Source organism: Capricornis sumatraensis, chromosome 13 (assembly GCF_032405125.1).
Source record: "Capricornis sumatraensis isolate serow.1 chromosome 13, serow.2, whole genome shotgun sequence".
NCBI lineage: Eukaryota > Metazoa > Chordata > Mammalia > Artiodactyla > Bovidae > Capricornis > Capricornis sumatraensis.
In genome coordinates this window covers 57,907,007-57,927,542 of record NC_091081.1, presented here as the reverse complement: position 1 = coordinate 57,927,542, position 20,536 = coordinate 57,907,007, and the positions used below count along the sequence as shown (strand labels likewise).

Genomic DNA, 20,536 nt, shown 5'->3' with positions numbered 1-20,536 from the left:
GGCTTGCAGTTCTGGTAATGGTAAGATCAGAAGTTTTGAAAGTTTCATTTCAATAAAAGTGAATATAAGATCATTTTTTCTTTTGACTAAGGTATTAGGACATAGCTAATTATATTACTGTGTGTAATCCGGCTGGCAACCATACTTGAGGTTCTGATGAAACAACACAGAAAGGAATCTTATGCCTTCCAATGATAAACAATTTAAAAATTTTATGATGCTTCATTTTTTCAAATTTTTCATTTTGACATTGAGCTCAATAGTTATACAAGTTCCTACCCTAGTTTTCCTCTTAAAAGTCAGATATTTATACTCTTTATGAAATGAGAGTAATAGCAATATCTTTACTCCATGCAGTAATTCCCTGGTATACTCTGGGAGTAGAAAGATGAAGTTTGAGTGATCTCAAGGTTCTTAAGGACTACACTCCATTTTATGGTGTTGTCTGGTGTTGGGGCTCTCTAACCAGCTTTTTTGGGGGGGTTGTCTCAGTGTCCCTCAACTGATATGTCATGAGAGGATGTAAGTGTTGAAATATTGATTCCTCCCTCTGAATATCCAGGCTTCGAGGACAAATCTGAGGGCCATTACCCAGAGCTTGCTGCTTCTGGTCTGTGAATAGCCTGTCCACTTACCTGACTGGGAGCCATAAAAAATTAGTTTCTCTCTGTGCAGTACTGTTCAAAAGGTTGAAAAGTATTGGAAAAAATAAGTTACTAGTAATTTGCCTCACAAGTCTGTTTTACGAAAATAAATACCTGATTAAGGACCTTTAAAGTAAATAAGGTAAATAAGAAGATAATCACAGTCACTAGTATCTGTGGCCAACACTTAAGAAGTGTTTAATCTGTACTAAGAACTAAATGTGTGTTCTGTCTTTTAATTTCCTCACAACAGCTGTGTGAGATAAGTGCTATTTTTGTCATTATTTTTTAGATGAACAAATTGTGCCCGGATGATTCATTTCCTTACCTAAGGTCATGCAGCTAGAACATTGTGGAGTCTGGCCTGAACAAAGAGAGCCTTATTTGTTTGTTTGCTTGCTTATTATGCTAGCAAACCTAGAATTTAATAGATCAAAAGTCTACTCTTGAGTCAAATTACTTAATGCATGCATTCATATAGCAGATTAAACTGTTGGCCTACAGATGTGTTAGATAAATAAAACAGCATGAAACTCCAATCTGAAAGCTTCCACTTTTATGTTTTAGGGAGATAATCTAATTACTGAGTGTCGCTACAACACAAAAGATAGAGCCCGGATGACTTGGGTAAGAAGATTTTTCTTATTAAAATTTATTTGTGGAGGGGGAGGCATAAACTTTTATTGTAGAACAGAAAAAAATAAAAAGCATTCCTATTTGGAAGCAAAATTCCTGACTGTCTTGAACATGAAACATTGTAAAAGTGAAGTCAGAGCTGTTTTAAGATTTTATCAGATTAACTAATGATATTATGGTAATATTTGCAGTGCAGTTTATTGACTCTTTCATGAAAAGCTATCCTTAATCTTTTAGTTTTTCGTCACCAAATAGCATTAATAAAAGACCTGTGGTTACTAATGACCATGCACATGAGTCTGGACTTAGATGAATCAAAACTTCAAAAAGAAACGAATTCCATGACCTTAGGGCTTCTGACCCAGAGAGAAATCCAGTTCCAGCAGATTTACTGGGGAGTTCTGCCAAACATTCAAGAAATAAATCTCTCATGTCTTCCTCACTCTCTTCCAGGGAACACACAAACAAGGGGGAAACACTTTCTACCAACTCATTTTATGAAGTTAGCATAATCTTAGTACTGAAGCTGACATGGGCAGTACAGGAAAGGTCAACAACACTCACCAGATGGAAGTCACTTTGCCAGTGTACTGACAAACCGAATCTCTCATTATATAAAAATGTAAGTTAGGACTGATTTGGGTATAACTAAGTAATGTAGAATTGGTTTGAATTAGAAAATACATTAATGCCATTATATATTAAGAGATTGAAGGAAAAAGACTTATGATTAAAAAAAAAAGCACTCATAAAATTTGTCAGTCATGGGGGGTAAAAAAGGACATTTATCAAACTAAGAATAAGAGAGAATTTCCTTAACCAGCTAAAGATTAGCTGTGAAAAATCTGTAGAAAATATCAAGCTAAATGAAATGCTAGAAGTATTTCTTTAAAATCAAGAAGAAAACAAGGATATTTATTATCACTGGTTTTATTCACTATTATAGTAGAAAAGAAATAAAATGAAATATAAAGATCAGAAAGGAAGAGCAAAGAAGTAAAATATTATTCACAGATATTGCCATTTTCCACATCAAAAACCTCCCGCAAATGGATATACCTAAAGTTAATTATATTTTAGTATGCAGTAAACTATCTCAAGAAAATGTAATTTAAGACTATAAATTTTATAGAAATAAAATAACATTAGATGTGTTTGATCTCTGTGAAGAAAATTATTAGTTTTTAAGACATTAAACATCATCTGAGAGATTGAGAGACTATGTTCATGGATAGAAGGCTCAGGGTAAAAAAAAACACAAAGATAATCCTTCTTTATAAATTGGTTTATAAATTTGATATAATTCATAAAGATTTATTGTTTGGGGTTTTGCTGTCTAACCAAGAAATCTTCCCTTAGCCAAAGGTTTTCTCCTATTTTAAAAAAATTTTTCTAAAAATTTTGCAGCTTTTTTTACATGGAGCAAGTTAATTATAAAATCAACGTAGAAGAGCAAAGGGTTAATAATTGGCAAGACACTACTAAAAGAATAAGATGAGAAACAAATTACTAGGTATGAAAACTTACTTCCAAGCTATGGTGATTAATAGTGTGGTTTGAGTCCAGAGTTAGAACAGTGGAATGGAATAGAGATTCTGGAAACAGACCTACAAACCCCCTGTATGGAAACTTGGTTTAGGATAGAAATTGGCATTCAGGTAACTGAGAGAGGATGGACTTTTCACTAAAGAATTGTTGGTACAATTGCCAGGTGGCAAAAATAAAATTACATCTTTATCTACCACAATTCACACATAAAAATAATTTCCAGGTAAATTAAATATTAAAACATGAAGAATAAAATTTTAAAAACCTTAGAAGAAATAAATATATATAAATAAATGTATGTTATATATATAACTTTATGACTTTGGAATAGGTAGGAACTTCTTAAAATATGAAAAGTACAAATTAGATTGATGAGTTTGTCTACTTTAACATTTTTGGTCACTTAAAAAACACTATTAGGTGAAAAGATAAGTTTTAAACTGAAAAAAAAAATTGCAATACATAAAGCATTAGTATCCAACATTTAAAATAAATTCTATAGATCCATAAGACAAGCATAAGAAAAACATACAACTGAAAAAGAGCAAAGTGTGACCTTCATTGGACATTGCTGTTGATGTCAGGGAGTGATTCACTTAAAGTCATACTCTCTTCAGTGGGGCAGCCAGCAACCAATGACTGGTTGATGCGAGAATACGAAAGCTGGATTCCCTTCCTACAATTTGATGTAATTCTGAGTAACCATCCACGCTCAAAGGTAGATTAAATATATTTGCTGAGATGTCAGTTGCAGCCTCATCTGTAGATCAGCTTCTCCTTTTACCCAACCCTTTATCAAGTGCAAGGCATGATGTTTTGCAATTTGTAAAATCATTGCATATTAGCCACTATACTGCATTAATGTATAGCTATGAACACTTCTTGGAGAAGAAAATAGCAACCCACTCCAGTAGTCTTGCCTGGAAAATCCCATGGATGGAGAAGCGTGGTGGGCTATAGTCCATGGGGTCACAAAGAGTCAGACACGACTGAGCGACTTCACTTTACTTCTTTTACTTTTTATGAACACTACTACTGTGTGTTTCATCTTCACTTTTGAAGGATAGAGGATTTGCCGAATACAGAGTTCTTGAATAATTTCTTTTTTCTGGAGCACTTGAATATGTAATTCCAATATCTTTTTGTTACTTCCATCATTTATGATAAAATGTCAGTTGTCCATTGTATTATTGTTCCCTGTATGCAATATATCATTTTGCTTTGCTGCTTCCAAGATTTTCTTTTTGTCTTTGTCTTTCAGCAATATGACTATAAGGTATGGCTTGCTTCATAATTGTCTTTGGCATTTGTTGAACTTCTTGGGTCTGTAAGTTAATGTTTTTCACTAAATTTGGGAAGATTCTCACCATTTTTTCAAACAGTTTTTCCTACCCTTTTTTTCCTCTTCCTTCTCATTCAGGGCCTTCGGTTGCATGAAGTGAAAGTGAAAGTCGCTCAGTCATGTCCCACTCTTTGTGACCCATGGACCATACAGTCCATGGAATTCTCCAGGCCAGAATACTGGAGTGGGTAGCCTTTCCCTTCTCCAGGGGATCTTCCCAACTCAAGGATTGAACCCAGGTCTCCCACATTGCAGGCGGATTCTTTACCACCTGAGCCACAAAGGAAGCCCAAGAATACTGGTTAGGGTTAGGGTTAGGGTTAGGAGTGGGTAGCCTATCCCTTCTCCAGCATATCTTACCATCCCAGAAATCAAACCAGGGTTTCCTGCATTGCAGGTGGAGTCTTTACCAACTGAGCTATCAGGGAAGCCCATTTTGGTTGCATACATGGAATATTTAATATTGTCTTACAGCTCTCTTGGGTTGTTTTTTAACTTACTTTAGTCTTTCTCTCTTTGTTCTTTGAGTTGGGAGATTTCTAGAGATCAGTCTTCAAGTTCATTGCTTCCTTCTTCTGCCATCTAAAGTTGATGTTGAGCTCATCCTGTAAACTTTTAATTTAGTTTATAGTATCTTTCAAATCTACGCTTTCTATTTGGTTCTTTTTTTTGTGTTTACCTTTCTCTGATGTTATTCCTTATTTGTTCACTCATTTTTAGCTTATTTATCTTTAATTGAACATCTTTCTTTAGCTCTTTTAACATGTGTATGTCTGTTTTTAAGTCTTTGCTAAATCCAGCATCTATATCCTTCACAATAAATTTCTACTTCTGAATACAGGTCACAGTTTCCTGTTTCTTTTCATGTTTTATAACTTTTGGTTGAAAATTGGACATTGTAGATAATATATGGTAAGCAACTCCAGATTCTGTTCTTCGGAGAATCTTTGATCTTTTTTCAATTAGTCCACTATTTACATTTAGATTCAAAGTGTGTAATCTGTTTCCCCTGTTGTATGCAGATGCTGATATTTATGACAACAAGATTATAGAAAATTCAGTGCAATCAGGCAAAGATTCCAGCACACTGACTGATTGATATCATGTTGCTAAACATCCTCAGAAATGTTCACTAGAGTGAGAAGTTTACACCATATAAACAGAACTTTGAGGAGATTATTAGGTTATTTAAGAAAGATAACTTTTAAAGAGTTGGACATAATTAATTTTAAACGTGCTACTATCTTTTTGAAAACCAAATTGTCATTTAGGTGATTATTTTTCAGCTTTAAGATGGGTGACATTTCAATATTGGAAGAAACTGTGTAACACTTGTGGTTTGTGTGCTATAAGTATCAGAGTTGGTGGAACATATACTTTTCTAAAATATCTCTATTTTCAGGGAGGATTAAGCACCAGAAATGAAATGTGTCTCTCATACCTTCTTTATTACCCAAGAATTAATCTTACTCGATGTGCAAGTATCCCAGACATCATGGAGCAACTTCAGTTCATTGGTGTTAAGGAGATCTACAGGCCAGTCACGTAAGTAGTAAATGGATTTCATGATAGGGGTAACTGCTACTGCTGCTGCTAAGTCGCTTCAGTCGTGTCCAGCTCCGTGCGACCCCGTAGACAGCAGCCCACCAGGCTCCCCCGTCCCTGGGATTCTCCAGGCAAGAACACTGGAGTGGGTTGCCATTTCCTTCTCCAGCGCATGAAAGTGAAAAGTGAAAGTGAAGTCGTTCAGTCGTGTCCGACTCTTAGCGACCCCATGGACTGCAGCCCACCAGGCTCCTCCATCCCTGGGATTTTCCAGGCAAGAGAACCGGAGTGGGGTGCCACAGCCTTCTCCGGATAGGGGTAAGGGTGAGCTTTATTTTCATTTTGGATTCATCATGTTATGGGATTCCTTTATGTGCTGTTCTATTTGATTATTTTCAGCTGAGGCGTCCAGGTGACCATCTTGTTTGCTGTGTCCAAGGTCTTTCCGACTACTCTTAGGTTCACTTGTTTTCTAGGAAGACCTGAAGGATTCAGCATGTAATTATATTCATGGCTAACACATATTATAGTGAAAGACTATAAAAAATGAACCAAAGGAAAAAGTACATGAGGCAAAATCCACAGGAAACCAGGTACAAGTTTCCAAGGCAAGCTTTCAAGAAACACCTCCCAGGGGAGTCTCACAGAATGTGCTTAATTCCACCAGCAGCAAATTATGACAACACAGATGAAGTGTTGTCAACTGGAGAAGTTCATTAGAGACTCAGAATTCAGAGTTTTTATTGGAGCTAGTCACACAGGTGCTTTCTGCTTGGCAAATACCAAAATTCCAGACTCCCAGAAGGAAAGCAAGTATTCTACGTAAGCAGCATCGTTTGTACAGACAGTCTAGGTATGGTAAATTACGCTTATCATTTAGAGAAAGTTTTATGTTAATAGAGAAAATTGTTTGCTATTGAAGTTCCCTGATGCCAGCCAAAGGTCAGCCTTGCAAGCAGGATGTCGGTCTCAGGCTTGCTGTATTAATTCTTTCTGCACAGTTGTGTATGATAGGAATGACTTACGGCAAAATAATAAACAAGATAAATACTATTCTTGCTCCCTTGAGATTGTATATTAGAGAGGGTAAGAAGTAATAAGCAAATATTCATGTAACATTTCAGATATTGAAAGAGGTTATGAAAATGAGACAATGAAGGAAGTGTGTTGTTGTTTTCAGCTGGGTGGTGAGAGCTTATCTAGGGAGCTCTCTTAGTCCCTTCTGTTTTAACTACCACAGACAGGGTAGCTTATAAACAATAGAAATTTGTCTCTCACTGTTCTGGAGGTTGAGAAGTCCAAGATCAAGGTTCTGGCAGATTCAGTGCCTGGTGAGGACCCAGACAGCCATCTTCTCACAGTGATCTCCCTTGGCAGAAAGCTCAGGGGAGCTTTCTCAAGCTGCTTCTATAAGGACACTAATCCCATTTATGAGGACAGACTGTTCCAAAAGCCCCACCTCCTAATAACATCGCCTTGGGTGTTAGCATTTCAACATGTGAGTTTGTGGGGCGGGGCAGGGACACAGATATTCAGTCTATATCAGAAGGTGATGTTTGAACAGAGACCTAAGTGTTGAGGAGCCAGTCATGGAAAGATCTGCAAGTATCTCTGCAGAGAGAATGAGGCCAGCATGTTCAAAGAACAGCAAGAAGGTGAGTTTGGCTGAAGCAGAGGGAGATATGGTGGGCAGTATTTGGGAGGTATAAGAGCAAGTGGGACCAGACAGTGTAGGACTTTATAGGCAACATAAGGACTTTGGGTTTTAAATGCAAAGAAAAGCTATTATAGGGTATGATTCATGTGTGCTAGTTGTTTGGTCGTGTCCAGCTCTTTGCAACCTCATGGACTGTAGCCCACCAGGCTTTTCTATCCATGGAATTTTCCAGACAAGAGTACTAGAGTGGGTTGCCATTTCCTACTCCAGGGAATCTCCCCAACCCAGCGACTGAACCTGAATCTCTTTAGTCTCCTACATTGGCAGGCAGATTCTTTTCCTTTGTACCACCTGGGAAGCTTTCTTATAGGATCAGTTCAGCTGCTCAGTTGCGTCCAGCTCTTTGCGAACCCATGCACTGCAGCACACCAGGCTTCCCTGTTCATCACCAACTCCTGGAGCTTGCTCAAACTCATGTCCATCAAGTCAGTGATACCATCCAACCATCTCATCCTCTGTCGTCCCCTTCTCCTCCTGCCTTCAATCTTTCCCAGCATCAGGGTCTTTTCCAATGAGTCAATTCTTTGCATCAAGTGGCCAAAGTATCGGAACTTCAGCTTCAGTCCTTCCAATGAATATTCAGGACTGATTTCCTTTTGTATTGACTGGTTTGATCTCTTTTCAGTGCAAGGGACTTTCAAGAGTCCTATTATAGGAAATAGGTATTCAAAATGTTAATTTAGCCACTATGTTGAGAAAAGACTCTAGGAGGGCAAGAGTAGAAATAATATAATCAGCCAGGAGATTTGTGGTTGTCCAGTTGAAAGGTGAAGGTGACTTAGACCAGGATGGTGCCAGTAAAATTGGTGAGAAATGGTTCCAATCAGATTACCTTTTGAAGGTAGCCCTCACTGGACTTGTTGATTAACTACATCTCTGGGAGATGGTGAGGGAAAGAGAAGAGGAAAGGAAAAATAATCATGTCCTAATGGTACAGGGAAACATGTTTGAAAAAGAAATTGAGAATTATTATTATTATTAATATTAAGTTTGATATAGAAAAAAAAAGGATTTTATCCATTCTTAGCAGTACCACGAAGAAGAATTAGGATGGCTGGTAGAAAGTTTGAAGTGTAGATTTTATTTTTATACAAGGAAGAATTTTCTAATGATTAGGATTTTTTTAAATTAATCAGTCAATTACAAAAGGACTGATGTAATTAGGCAAAAGTGACACATAGATTTTTGAGGGGGTGTATTTAAGGAAAGATTAAATAAACACTTAATGAGGATGTGGTAAAGACATAGATCTGAAGGAGAATCTAATTATGGCCTACTTTTTGTTCCAAAATTTTATAGGGATTATAAATTAGAAACTGCAACACTCTTCTTTTTAAATTAAACCCACTATTCATAGATATGTTCTACTGAGTTCCTATTCAGTCAACCCAATGACCACCATATCAGAGGTCTGTATCTGCTAAAATACAAATAACAAAATGCTGGTATAAATTAGGTTGTAGCTTCTGAAGTATTTTCACATATGTAATTTCAGTTAATTTATTTTCACACAGTTTTATTAGGTAGAGCAGTATTTGCAGTCCTCGTTCAGAGAAGGAAAAATGGAAACTGAAGATTAAGAATCTGTTCAACTTCATAGATTACATAATCAATGGGGGAGGTGGGATTTGTATTGTCGTTGCTATATATGTGCCTTTTTGTTCACAGTAACTACATTACGAACAAGTAAAACGTCAATAAAAATCACAGCGACACATAAAATGTCACTCTAGAAGCACTAGGATATAGTCTTGCTTTTAAAATATCGAGATTATATGTTTCTTGTGTGGATGTTTAGTCACTTCAGTCACGTCCGACTCTTTGGTACCCTACAGACCATAGGCCACCAAGCTCATTTGTCTGTTGGATTTTCCAGGCAATAATACTGGAGTGGGGAGCCGTTTATTTCTCCAAGGAATCTTCGGGACCCAGGGATTGAACCCAGGTCTCCTGCATTGCAGGCATTCTTTACCATCTGAGCCACCAGGGAAGCCCATATTGCTTCTTACTAAGACTTAAACGGGCTTCCCTGACGGCTCTGACTGTTCAGGAGTCTGTCTGCAATGTGGGAGACCTGGGTTCGATCCCTGGGTTGGGAAAATCCCCTGGAGGAGGGCGTGGCAACCCACTTCAGTATTCTTGCCTGGAGAATCCCATGGACAGAGGAGCTGGGCAGGCTGCAGTCTGTGGGGTCGCAAAGAGTCGGACATGACTGAGGACAGCACAGCAAGACCTAAATAGCTTTGTTTTTTTCCCTTTAGAATATTTTTAATGTATTGACTAGAAACTTCCTAATCAAGAGAACACAGGAGGGAATGTTAGATGAACATTCAAAGCTGTGTATTTACAAGATAAACAAACTGCATGCTATGATCCAGTTATTTTCTTTTCTGCTCAACTTGTATGAAGCCTCTGAAAATGCTTATCTCCTGTGTCCCAACCAGGAAATACTGAAGTTGGGATTTTCGTCACTTAGACAGGGAGAATTGCTTCACAGAACAAGACTAGTTTTGAGATGTCATTGCCCACATAAAACATTTAACTACATGTTTAAATATATTTATTCTACAAAAATATGAATGAAAAAGAACCTCTGTTATAAGTACATGTTTGGACTTTAAATCAGACTTTTAAGTTTAGTTCATCATCAGTTCAGTTCAGTCAGTTCAGTTCATTTGCTCAGTCATGTCCGACTCTTTGCGACCCCATGAATCGCAGCACACCAGGCCTCCCTGTTCATTACCAACTCCTGGAGTTCACCCAAACTTATGTCCATTGAGTCGGTGATGCCATTCAGCCATCTCAACCTCTGTCGTCCCCTTCTTCTCCTGCCCCCAATCCCTCCCAGCATCAGAGTCTTTTCCAATGAGTCAACTCTTCGCATGAAGTGGCCGAAGTATTGGAGTTTCAGTTTCAGCATCAGTCCTTCAAATGAACACCCAGGACTGATCTCCTTTAGGATGGACTGGTTGGATCTCCTTGCAGTCCAAGGGACTCTCAAGAGTCTTCTCCAACACCACAGTTCAAAAGCATCAATTCTTCAGCGCTCAGCTTTCCTCACAGTCAAACTCTCACATCCATACATGACCACTGGAAAAACCATAGCCTTGACTAGATGGACCTTTGCTGGCAAAGTAATGTCTCTGCTTTTGAATATGCTATCTAGGTTGGTCATAGCTTTTCTTCCAAGGAGTAAGTGTCTTTTAATTTCATGGCTGCAATCACCATCTGCAGTGATTTTGAAGGCCCCCAGAATAAAGTTTGACACTGTTTCCACTGTTTCCCCATCTATTTCCCATGAAGTGATGGGACCTGATGCTATGATGTTAGTTTTCTGAATGTTGAGATTTAAGCCAAATTTTTCGCTCTCCTCTTTCACTTTCATCACACTGACATAAATGTTATTAAAGGCCAAACCAACAAGGTACTGGGAAAAAGATAGAGAAAGGGTTTTGGGTGCTTTTTTATGTTTTGCTTATGAAAATATTGCTAATTTGGTTTTAGGATACAGTATTAAACAGGAATATCATATAACATATAACCTAGACTCTTCTAGTTTTGCTTTTAATGTAAGGACTATTTAGGTGCCCCATTTTATTTTAAAGATTCTGTAGCAATTCTAGGATTAGAGGATACATTGGGAGAAAAATAGAGACATGTACATCCTGTCTCAAAATTTGTGTGTTGTGGAGGGTGCAGTTTTCCTCTGCCTTCTACAGATCTGGCAAGGCTTAAGGAAAAACAAAACCTCCCAAAGATCAGATAACAGAATAGATAATGAGTTGAGATAAATTTGTATCCCCTGCTAGACGATACATCAACACTCTCCATGTGGTTCCAGTGAGGTTTATGTGATGGAAAGTTCCTGCTTCATTTGTTCTCTTTCTTAAAAAAAATCAGGAGAGGTGTTTTTTCTATTCTCTTCAGGAAAAAAAAAAAGATCACTTTATGTTGATAAGGTGTTAAAATCACATAGGCTTATTATAGAGCATTTAGGTAATGCATAAAAAAAGTTTTAAAAAAGAGGACACAAACTATCACTCAAATTCTGTTAGAAATAAATAACACTGACATTAATTGAATGTCATTGGAGACATCTTTCTGTATAGGTATTGACGCAAAGATGAATAGCTCAGGGTTGTGAAAGTCTCTCAGTCGTGTCCAACTCTTTGCAACCCCAAGGAATTCTCCAGGCCAGAATACTGGAGTGGGTAGCTGTTCCCTTCTCCAGGGGATCTTCCCAACCCAAGGATCGAACCCACATCTCCTGAATTGCAGGTGGATTCTTTACCAGCTGAACCACCAGGGAAACCCAGATCAGTGTTAGAAAGATTATAATTTGTTTACTGCTTTAAACAAAAATATTAAAGTTTACTTTTGTTTAAATTTATCAGAAGACTAAATTAAAATTGAATAATCGTTGAATAAATAAACGTTTTTAATGATGAAATAATATTATATAAAGGAGCTCTCAGATGCTGAGAAAATAGGTCATAAAAGATATTAGCACTTTTTTAAACACTGTATTTTAGTTTTACATCATAAAAATGAGAACATTCACACTTTCACATTTTCTCCCAACCTCCCTTTTTGTACCTCCAAATATTTATTATTTATATTAGAATTTTCATATTCTCAAGATTTTAAATTTTTCGCCTTTAATTCTGAACCATAATTTCCACAATATTTATTGCAGCTTTTATAGATTCCATGATAATCCCTAATCTTCATATGATTTCTGCATTTCTAGGGGCTTCTCTGGTGGCTCAGATGATAAAGCGTCTGCCTGCAATGCAGGAGACCCAGGTTCGATCCCCGGGTCAGGAAGATCCTCTGGAGAAGGAAATGGCAACCCACTCCAGTATTCTTGCCTGGACAACCTCATGGATGGAGCCTGGTAGGCTACAGTCCGTGGGGTCGCAAAGAGTCGGACACGACTGAGCAACTTCACTTCATACTTCATTAGGTGCTTTAATTTGACTCTTCAATATTTTGTCCTCAGTTACTTAATCAAGAAGGGCTTCCACGTGCTTTAGTCCTTTATGTTTGAAAATTATATTTGTGTAGCATTTGGTTAGATATAGTACTTGGGAATCATATTCCCCCCTCCCCCCACCTTCGGAGATGTCTTTGGATAAATGGGCTCATTCTTCCTCTACCTGTAGAATTTGTAAGGTCAGTTGAACATATTTCAGTGTTGAGTATATGAATCAAAATTTTTGGAAATACAAAGTGTTTTATATATTTACACATATAAATATTTACATATTTTCTGGAAATATATGTATTCACTTCTTTTTTTTTTCATCACAAGGAAATTTTCTTATGTCTACAAACTTTTTTCTAATCTATTTGGGATTTTTCTCAAGAGTTTCCCTATAATTTTTCACAAGTGCTCTTCTGCCTTTTGCTTTTTTTTTTTTTTTAAACATACTTGGTGCTAAATTTGTTTTGTCTAAAATTTATTTCATTTGGTCCACCTCCTTTTTCATCTCATTCTGTTGTTTTATCATCCTGCATTTGAGCTCTTGTTTAATCACATTCATGTTCTTATTAAATAAACATAGCATGAAACACTTGTGGAAATTCTCTCTAGTATAATTGCTTTATATCATCTTCTAGAATAGATTTTTTGTCTCTCCCTCTCTCTCTCTCTCTCTCTCTTTTTTTTTGTCTTCACTGGATATTGAATTAGTTGAAATGTGATATTATTTCCTTTCACCCCAAGTTTCATGGTTGTTTGGCCATTCTTTCTTTTTGCTGAGCCAGTTCTGTTTAAAACTTCTCTTTGGTAAACATAGGTGAGGTTTTGACTACTTTCTAAGCAAATCTGAGAGTAGTTTGCTTTCTCTCCACACCACAGTTTGAGGTTTGGGTGATATATATATATATATGTTTTTTTTTTTGTAGGGGTGATGTATTTTATGTGGGTTTCCCTTGTGGGTCAGCTGGTAAAGAGTCCGCCTGCAGTGCAGGAGACCTGGGTTCCATCCCTGGGTTGGGAAGATCCCCTGGAGAAGGAAAAGGCTACCCACTCCAGTATTCTGGCTTGGAGAAGTCCATGGACTATATAGGCTAAAGGATTGCAAAGAGTCAGACATGACTGCGCAACTTTCACTTGTCCACTTGTTCATATTTTATGTACTTTCTCTTCTGTATTTTGAGGGTAAACGGCTGTGTGTGCAGAGGTGTGACTGTTCTCTATATCACAATACAGGGGTTATTCCTTCCTCAGATTTCATTAAGAATCTATTAGAGGATGTTTTCTAACTGGTTGGAGCTGACTGCCTTTCAGTAGAGGGATGTCCCAGGCCTTATTATATGAGTCTGCCAAATCTGTTACAGCTCACACACCTCTGCTTCTGTCAGGGAGATTCAGCTGTGCCCGATCCTTCCCAACTTCATTTACTCAGAGAGCGTGGAGAGGGTTAGGAGTTGTGCCTCATTAAGTCACATTTCCTGGGTTCCTTCTTTGACATGATTGGTAAAGTATAGGTTGTATCTTTTTCGTCTGTTTGTTGATAGGTTTTTATTTCTTGTTTGTTATTTATTTATTTAAGTCAAATTGCTTGAGATAGAGCTTACATCCAATTAAATGCCCCTTTGTTAAGTATGGGCTTCCCAGGTGGCTCAGTGGTAAAGAACTCACCTGCCATCACAGGAGATGCAGGAGACGTGGGTTCAATCCCTGGGTCGGAAAGATCCTCTAGAGGAGGAAATGGCAGCCCACTCCAGTATGCTTGCCTGGGAAATCCCATGGACAGAGGAGCCTGGCAGGATACAGTTCCTAGAGTCGCAAAGGAGTCGGACAAGACTGAGCAACTGAGCCCGCACGTGCGCTAAGTATGCTGTTAGAAAGTTCTCTCCACTGTGTTTCCTGTTTAACCACATCACGGATGGCATTTTCATCACCATGGAGACTTCTATCACACCTCCGGAGACACCCACCTCCACACAAAGCCCCAGGAAAGCACGAACCTGCTTTATGTCACTATTAGTTTGATCTTTTCTAGATTTTATGCACATAGGATCATATGGTATATAGTCTTTTGTGCCTGGCTTCTTTAACTGAGAATGTTTTTGAGATTCGTCTATACTGAAAGTAATCTGTATATATATATATATATGTGTGTACATGTGTGTATCACCAATCCATTCCTTTTTATTGCTGAGTAGTATTCCCCAGTGTATATATACCTAAAATTTCATTTATCTGTTCATCAGTTGAAAAACATTTGGATTGTTTCCAGTTTGTGGCAATTATGAGGCAAGCTGCTATAAACATTATTGTATTCATCTTTGTATGGACACGTTTTCAATTTCTGCTTTAATACCTAGGGGTGGAATCCTTGGATTGTACACTGAGTCTGTGTTTACCGCACTGAGACTCTCAAATGTTCTCCCAAATAACGTTCCTTGCTACATTCTCACTGGTAATCTGTAAGATTTCCCACTGTTTAACAATCTTACCAGTGTTCTCTGTATTCTCTGCATTTTGAATTTCATCTATTTTAATGTGTATGCAGTGGTGTCTTACTGTAGTTTTATATTCCATTTCCCCTGTGACAAATGATATTGAGCCTCTTTTCACATGCTGATTAGTCATTTATATATGTTCCTTTTTAACTGTTCAAATTTTTGTCCATTTAACTGAGTTATTATTTTTTTTTTATTATTGAGTTGTAAGAGTTCTTTATAATTTTAAAGAGTTCTTTATACTTTAGATATAAATTCTTTGTCAGGTGTATGTTTGTAAAAATTTTTTTTCTGGTCTATGGCTTGATTTTAATTTTTTAGCTGTATTTTTCTGAAGTCCATTTTATTATTTTTGGTTTGTTCTGTGCTTTTGATATTCCGTGTAAGAAACTGTTGCCTGGCCAAGATTGTGAAGATTTTCTCTTTTTCTCTTTTTCCCTAAAAGCTTTATAGTTTTAGCATTAGGTTGAAGATTCATTTTGAATAATTTTCTGCTTGTTGAATTTTCTGAGGTTCATTGTATTTCATATAGACATCAAGTTGTACAAGAACTGTGTGATGAAAAAAGCTACTTTTTTCCTATATAATTACTCTGAATTGTTTGTTGCAAATTATTTCACCATATATTGACAATTTCTGGACTCTGAGTTCCGTTCATTGTGGTACATGTTTAGCTTTACTATAATACCACACAATTACTATTATAGTTTTATATTAAATCTTGAAATGAATGTGTAAATCCCCAAATTTTGCCTTTTTTTTTCTTTTTCCAAAGTTATTTTGGATAGTCTAAGTTTATTTCATTTCTGTACATTTTTAAATCGACTAGCCAATTAAATTATGCTTATAAAGAAAAATCACTGGTTTCCCTGGTGGCTCAGACGGTAAAGCGTCTGTCTACAGTGTGGGAGAACTGGGTTCAAGCCCTGGGTTGGGAAGATCCCCTGGAGAAGGAAATGGCAATCCACTTCAGTACTATTGCCTGGAAAATCCCATGGACAGAGAAGCTTGGTAGGCTACAGTCTATGGGGTCGCAAAGAGTCGGACACAACTGAGCGACTTCACTTTCACTTTATAAAGAAAAATTACTCATCAGCATTAAATCCTTTATTTTTATCAACTAATGTGATATATAAGTAATACCCTTCAATTTATATGTGGATCTGGGTAGTTATTTAGACACTGCCCAGATGTGCAGAATTGTAATGGTTTTACTTTCTAGAACATTCCTAAATTTTTAACAACTAAGTCCCAGTCCCAGTGAGAGCAGAACTTGAACATTATCTGTTCAAGTTATAGCCCTGGTGGGCTACAGTCCATGGGGCCGCAAAGAGACAGACAAGACTGAAGTAACTCAGCACACACGCGTTCACTCTTGCTGCTGCTGCTGCTATTCAAGTCACTTTTACTAGCAAACTGCAGAAAACTTAGGGAGTTAGCAGAGATTCCAGTGCCCCCTTGTGGTAGTATAGGAGATTACAGGCTGATGATCTCCTCCCGCACCCTCAGCATTTTCCTGGTTATAAAGATTTTTCCTTTTTTCAAGACAAATACCTTATCTCCTTGAAAAGTAAATTTGCTTTTTAATATTTGATTTAAAGTTACTTTATATTTAATGAAACTTAGCTACTTTGGGGAGGCTGTAGTTGCTTCAGTTGTGTCTGACTCTTTGTGACCCCATGAACTGTAGCCCACCAGGCTCCTCTGTCCATGGAATTTCCCAGACAAGAATGCTGGAGTGAGTTGTCATTGCCTTCTCCAGGGAATCTTTCTGATTCAGGGATGGAGCTCACATCTCCTGCATTGGCAGGCAAGTTCTTTACCACTTGGATCTAGCTTTTAGTATATTTTAAATAACATGGTATGTAAATATAATGGGCCTCTTTCAAGTTAAATTTTCACTTTATACAAGTTTTTACATGTACAAATTTTATTGTGTACTAATTCTGGATTGTACCTCTATAAGTCTCCACAGGGTATTTAATTTACAATGTTATCGACTTTAGGTCACTGCTAGATCTGTTTGCTGCAGTGTGATGGCACTTGCTCATTTTTTATGGTATTTTAAGGTCTCTGTGCAAAACAGTGCATTTAAAACTCAGCAAAGATATATTGACTTTAATTAAAGAAAAAAGGTTAGGAATAAAGAATATAAAGATCCTTGTATATAACCTATTGTATTATTCATTATCTCACATTAAAGTACCGAGGAAATGTTTTCATTTTAAACATAAAAAATTTATCTTCATAACTCTAAAAGATTATAATAAAGAATGTTTAATTTAATTAAAAAGATAATATTAAACATACCTGATTAGGTTATGTGTGTAAGAGAGAGAGCTGATATGACATAATTAAATGAAGAAATTATGAAGATCAAGTATTAAAAATGTAGATTCCTCAGCTGGAGGTTAATTCGTTGCTAATTATTAAAATTGCTAGAACTTCCTCTTGGGGTGTTAAGGGAGCCGAACACCTACCAGTTACCCATGATAATCTCCTGGATGGTCCATGGAACAGTACATGCAAATTTCTGAACTACACTTTTCCTTTTTTTGAGAATCAATAATATAAAATTTATATTTCTTGGACATTTAACATATATTTTTCTTCAGCAGCAAGTAAAAGCAGAGTGTATCATCTTTAAAATATTTTTTTCTCTGAAATTTTAAAAACACTGGTTCAATTTTTTAAAAAGGAAGTTGCCACTTAGGCAAGCAAAAACAGGACAACCAGCAGTGGTCAGGCTTTTCAACAGTGTGGAATTGAAATTTCCATTGTTGTTCAGTATATCTTTTGATATTCTGTACATTTCTTCATTACACCATTAGCACTGTAGTCTTCAGAACTGCATGCTTATCAGTTATATTGTTAACCAAAGCCAAAACAGTTATGTGAGGAATTGTGGGACTCTGGGGAAGCTTTCTAAGTCAAAACTATTTGTCTAAAAGTAACACTCATCTGCTACTAAACTGAGAAATTTTCTTTTTAAAAGAGACTTCTTATTTTATATGTGTTTCTTCTAGTAACTGCTTAAGAGTTCATTAGTACTTTGAATTAAGTTATCTATGTGTGTGTAAAAACGAACTAGTATGAAGTCTGTTTGAGAATACAGGAAGTCCCCTACATACAAACGCATTTCCTTCTGAGAGAGTATTCATAAGTCCAATTTGTTAAGTCCAGCAAAGTTAGCCTAGGCACCCAGCTAACGTGTCTATATAGTATTGTACTGTAATAGGTTTATAATACGTTTCACACAAATATATGCAGATAAAAAACAAACATAGAAAGTAAAGAAAGCATTTTTAATCTTACAGTACCATACCTTGAAAAGTGCAGGAGTACAGTACAACAGCTGGCATACAGGCATCTGTTTGCATCTTTTTGCCTCTTTAAAAGCTCCTATGTATGGGGACTTATGGTATTGAAAAGTAATGGAAACACAAAATGCTTTTGTTCTGAATATAACTCATTCTGGTTATTTGTTTTATATTCAGGACCTGGCCTTTCATTATCAAAAGCCCTAAGCAGTATAAAAACCTTTCTTTCATGGATGCAATGAACAAGTTTAAATGGACTAAAAAGGAAGGCCTTGCCTTCAATAAGCTTGTCCTTAGCCTGCCGGTCAACGTGAGATGTTCCAAGACAGACAACGCAGAGTGGTCGGTAAGTCCCACTTTGTTTTAATCTTCAGGGAAAACAGATGCTGCATCTTACCTGAATCCACAACAGATAACATGAAAGGAACAGACAGATATCCATAAATTCAGTTGTCTTTTGATAAGTCTGAGAATTTTTCAGTGATTACATAGATGCCCCAAAACTCCTGATTCCACTTCCTTCAAAGAAGGACGTTTATTCTAAAACTAAAGTTGGGATGAAAAAGGAATAAGGTGGGATGAAAGCTTCAGAAAGAAACTCAACAGAGCATGTTTTCTATCTCTTCTTTCCCAAAGGTGTGTCTGACCCTTTCTCCACCTTCCTGGGAATCCCTAGGGTTCTGACTGCCTGATGGACAACTTCAGCATCCGTTCCTTCTCTCCCACCCTTGTACCCACTGCAGAAGCACAGGGGCTGAGCAAGCTTGGCCGCAGTCCTGCTCTTCAATCACACACTCAGTGGCTTTGTTTCTGCTCTTTCGTTTTCAGATTCAAGGCATGACAGCATTACCTCCAGATATAGAAAGACCGTATCAAGCAGAGCCCTTGGTGTGCGGAGCTTCTTCCACTTCCCTGCGTGGAAATGTCTGTCTCGAGCTGCTCCTGAGCTTCGTGGTCCTGGGCAGCACACTCAGCACCGGGAGCTTCTGCCCGTAATTCTGTCCTGCTCGGTGGCCATGGCTTTCCGTGATCTGAGCCTGACATTTCACGTGTAGGTTCCTTTCCTCCTGTCCCCTCTTCCTTCCCAGGCTTCCTGAGAGATGTCCGTCAGGCTCTCATCTTTTCCTCAGAAATATCTGGTAAAATGTATGAGTCGTTCAGTAAAGCAAAATTGACCTTATATAACCTCTTAAAAAAATTGGACAAAGTCAAGTGGAAGTAAAAGACTTCTTTATCTCCTGTATTTCACTTTATTGAAATACCTGTTGCTATTTTACTTTTTAAAATTATTGATTTGATTTCTGTATTCCTCTTTTTAAATGTTTTTATCTTAAAGGTGTAAATGGAAGTACTCTCCATTCCAGAGTTCTTCCTCTTCACTGCTCTTTGGGGTGATTTCCGCAATGGAACAGTGGTTCCTCCTACGTTCTTGTAATATCCAGTTCTGTCCTTTTCTGTGAATTACCCATGGGCCCCTGACCTCAACACTTTCTGATGGTGTCTAGTCTGCTCATTCACCTGAGTCTGAGTTCCAAACTACCCTGAACCCGTCTTTTTTTCCCCCTTCCTTGCTCAGCACTGGCCAAGTGAGTGTTTTCCTTGAGCTTGTCACTATCCAAAAAGAAAGAAGCTATAGAAAACACAGCCACGGTACATCACTGATTGTAGGCTGAGGAGAAAATGTAGCTGGCTGCAAACTCAGTGCTGTGAGGGGTCTTTTGTGAATGTCCAGGACAAAGGCCAGAGGGTGTGACCCAGCTGAGGAGGATGTGAGGTCCTCTCTGACCATGTTGGGTATCACACGTGTTGCATACTGGCTCAATTTGAGTCACAGTTGCTATTGTAGATTTATTTTTATATTAGTTAAGAAACTAACTTTCCAGAATAAAATTGTCACCAATCTTGTCCCCTTTTTTGTTCTTTTGGTATAGATCAGCCGAATCTTGTCTTGTGTCTTTTGCTCATTGTCTTAAGCTAAGTTTGTTTGGATCATATTAATAAACTAAATGAAATTAATTTTTTGTGTGATATATTGTATACTCCTTGAGAGAAGCAAGCGGTTCAGTACTGCCAGATTTGCCAGTCACATCAATTAAGAACGTTGTATTTTTCCATTTCATTTTTAAGCTGTTTCTCCCCAGCAAACAATGTCTTAAACACAAACCAGGCATACATGTGTGTTTAGCTGTGCAGTATGTGTGACTCTTTGCACCCTATGGACTTAGCCTGTCAGGCTTCTTTGTCCATGGGATTTTCCAGGCAAGAATACTGGAGTGGGTTGCTATTTTCTCCAGCGGATCTTCCCTAT

At 37.5% G+C, this 20,536-nt stretch overlaps 1 protein-coding gene across 1 annotated transcript in view; it reads left to right on the top strand.

Annotated features, from left to right (window-relative positions):
* Positions 1-20,260, top strand: part of MOXD1 (monooxygenase DBH like 1) — a 97,518-nt gene extending 77,258 nt beyond the window's left edge. Inside the window, exons 9-12 of the mRNA XM_068985205.1 lie at positions 1,212-1,271; positions 5,573-5,715; positions 18,406-18,574; positions 19,057-20,260. Coding sequence (XP_068841306.1) covers positions 1,212-1,271; positions 5,573-5,715; positions 18,406-18,574; positions 19,057-19,224 — 540 coding nt within the window. The 3' untranslated portion in view covers positions 19,225-20,260. The remainder of the gene's footprint in view (positions 1-1,211; positions 1,272-5,572; positions 5,716-18,405; positions 18,575-19,056) is intronic.
* Positions 20,261-20,536: the final 276 nt, after the last annotated feature.